Here is a 3,352-nt window from a genome sequence, read left to right on the forward strand (position 1 = left end):
ATGCATGTCATCGTATCCCAATTGCGTGGATCGATGCTTATGATGTCAAGCACTGAATTGTCTGGTCCAGACTCGATTATTTACAGAACGCCGTCATGTAGGTGGAATATATCCCTTAATGCAAAATACGGACTTTTATACTGTCAGTTAAAACTAACTAAATTTCATTGTTTTAATGATCAGCTATAACTTATGTATGTCAAACAACAATAGTGGAATCATGCACAGAAAATCACAATGCGAAGAAATAGGATTGCATGTAAATATGATTTGTTCAAATACAATTTAGAACAATATAATCCTTCTGGCATTATAAAGAATATTTACTGCTAGGCTATGTCAAAACACAGAATATGTGCGTGCATAATTACGCAATAATCATATGCAAGCAAATATATTTTAGTGATGAGTAACAATCAGTAATGAGAAGTAGTCGACGTATTTGTGTATTGCCATGTTAATGTAGTTCATGAGATGAAATCTGTGTAATCAACACAAACTTTGACAATGACAATACACTACACATCGATTACACTACACACTCTTAGTTATGTTAAAGTTCTTCACGTCAACGAGATTCATGCGTTGTTTGTGTTCATCAAAGACCTTATATTTACAAGCTGTTGACATACACCAGTCTTCTCACATACAAATCTGTTTTAGTCTTACATACATGATATATGTAACATCTGCTTACATGTTTAACTTGTGTAACATTCTCTGACAATTTGTGGAACTTCAAATATTTAGATTATGTGTTATTTATGTTACGTTTTATTAAATATAAACAATATGCAACATCTTCTTACATTCAAAATATGCGTTACTTCTTTTTTTTCAAAATGCGTGGCATTTTAGGTGGCAATTTCAATTACGTCATCCTACATTTGGACTTACATCAGTGTGTACATTTCGAAGCGAAGGAAAGGCCATGATAGTGTGCATTTCTCTGCGATTTTACGACCGCTTGACATCTCTCAATTATGTTCAACCAAAAGCTGAGTGAGGTTAATAGGAACTAGGGGGTGGGGTATCGGGGTATCAAACGTAACGTTGGGGTACGTTATCGGAATTCAAACCATTACGGTGACGTCATGTCCATTCTGAAGCGATTCTGCATTTCATATAAAACTGACACAAGTATAGGTCATTTTGCAAAATTATAGATAACTAGATTAAGTCAAAGAAATCACTCGAATCTGTTTTTTCCGATAGCAGAATCAACAGATTCTCATGATTTCCTCATTACATAATTTTACTCTCCACGTGACCCAAATGACGAACGCCCATTGGCTCCGAGCCTTTAGCTGTGCCCTAACCTTTGTTGGAACCTGACGTGTTCCGAATACTTGTAAAATAATAAATTGCAGGCATGTATAACTGTTTATAAACATTTAGGAATTGTTCTATAAATATAGTAATGGTAAGCTTTCCCACACAAGACATTGGCTCCGAGACTTTAGCTGTGCTCTAACGTTTGTTGGACTCTGAAGTGCCACATCTGATTCGGAAGTGCCACACCTGACGTGTTCAGAATACTTGTAAAATAATAATAAATTGCAGGCATGTATAACTGTTTATAAACATTTAGTAATTGTTCTATAACATCTGGCTTCAAAAGAGCGTTTTCTGACAAATCCTGCTATCAAACCGCGATTCACTTCGTTGCAATGAAATCGTTTCATAATCGCTCACGATGTATCAAATCATTGTTTCTTTTGTGATAAGTGATAAACACACAATATGAATGAATTGACAGCTAGTTGTCTTCCGTGTTTCCTCTATGGTTTACTGAGCGATAATGGCTTAATGTGCCTTGGCTCTAATATCTCTTTGCCAGCCTGTCTATTGTTTTATACAATTCCGACATATTCTTAAGCTTGTGTCCCTATTTACCTCGCGTCAACCTTTTCCACAGCATTGTCACTTCCCGGCGGAACAGAGGATTACAAAAGCTGTAAATGATAGGATTCGAGACACTGTTGATGAAGTACGATCTCAGTAAAATATTGGTAGCTGCTATCCCAGCTCCTGGAAGGTCGTCAAACACGTGTTTGTTGACAGCCCTGGTTGCCATCAGACCCAGATGCGGGAGGAAACTCAGCACAAACACCAGGGTGATGAGGAACAGCATGAAGGTCGTCTTCTGACCTCTTGGACGTTGTGACGATGTGCTGGCGGGGAATTTGTTTCTTCCACACTTGGAGGGCTGGCTGCTCGGTGGGGATACAGATGTTATGAGTTCAGGGGCGTCTGGACATGGATCTGTAATGCGTTCTGATGTAACTGTAGGAAGGTTGGAATCACTTCTCTCGGAACATGACAGGTTTGTTTCACCTGTAATTGGCGGATGTTGGACATCTGACGATGATGTATTGTTCTGAGTTGGTACCATTTTCTGTCTGTCATCCTTTTCCAGTTTTTGTTTAGTTTTATTGACGGCTTTCATTCGTCTCCGTTGCCGGGCAACCCGCCGCCATATTAGACCATAGAGTACAGAGAGACTGAGTGTTGAGGAGATGAAGATGAAAAACTGGACTCCATTGAACAAGAGAGGGTAGGGCGTCCTGATATAGTCGTCTGACGTAGAGCAGTCTGAACCGTTAATATTGATGTCATCTGTTGCAACTACTCTAGAGCCATAGATAATAGCACCGGGCAATGACACGACGACACTCATGAGCGAACACACGGTAATCGTAACCTTTGCAATCAAAGGTGTCATCTGTTTTTTAAACGGTCGGCATATTTTCTTGAACCTGTCCACAGCAATGGCTACTAGAGTAAACCCTGAAGCAATAGCTGAGAACGTTCCAAGGAATCGCAATATCTTACATAGTTTATACAGCCCAAATGTGTAGTTGTACCTTATATCTGCTATCTCAGTGGGAATGCAAATCATACACATAATAAGGTCAAAGGTTGTCAATGCTACAATAAAGCATCGGGTGGAACTCTGTTTAAATTTCACAAGATACACATAGAAGACGAGGGAATTCCCCACGAATCCAACCAGCATCAAGATGGCAAGAAACAAGATGGCGGGCAAGGCCTGTAGGGCGTATTTGTTGTCATAGTGACGAAGATAAAGGTCAGGGTCGTTTTGAATGACACTGACGTTTACGTTGAGCCTCAACTCCACAGACATGTTTGGTGAACTGAATGAAAAAAAGAAAACGGTATTAAAGTACATTGAGAAATATGTAACGACAATATTATGTTTTAAAGAAGAGAAATTGGGTTTAACGTCGCGTCCAAGATTATTTCACTTATATAGCGACGTGCATGACGTGTCTGTGTATGGCTACTAGTAGTTGTGGACCCCACTCTGGTTGCTCTGTCACGTGACCTG

At 39.4% G+C, this 3,352-nt stretch overlaps 1 protein-coding gene across 1 annotated transcript; it reads right to left on the reverse strand.

The window, feature by feature from the left end:
- Positions 1 to 1,760: 1,760 nt before the first annotated feature.
- LOC139459663 (bombesin receptor subtype-3-like) lies at positions 1,761 to 3,151 on the reverse strand. Its single transcript, XM_071241275.1, has one exon. The coding sequence runs from the start codon at positions 3,146 to 3,148 to the stop codon at positions 1,889 to 1,891; it is 1,260 nt and encodes a 419-aa protein (XP_071097376.1). The 5' UTR covers positions 3,149 to 3,151; the 3' UTR covers positions 1,761 to 1,888.
- Between the last annotated feature and the right edge of the window lie 201 nt (positions 3,152 to 3,352).

Source organism: Haliotis cracherodii, unplaced genomic scaffold, assembly GCF_022045235.1.
Source record: "Haliotis cracherodii isolate W230 unplaced genomic scaffold, xgHalCrac1.p SCAF_1, whole genome shotgun sequence".
Classification (NCBI taxonomy): Eukaryota; Metazoa; Mollusca; class Gastropoda; order Lepetellida; family Haliotidae; genus Haliotis; species Haliotis cracherodii.

What these genes read in the sequence shown, in the direction of transcription:
- LOC139459663 (XM_071241275.1), bottom strand. Translation starts at nt 3,148, where the DNA reads ATGTCTGTGGAGTTGAGGCTCAACGTAAACGTCAGTGTCATTCAAAAC.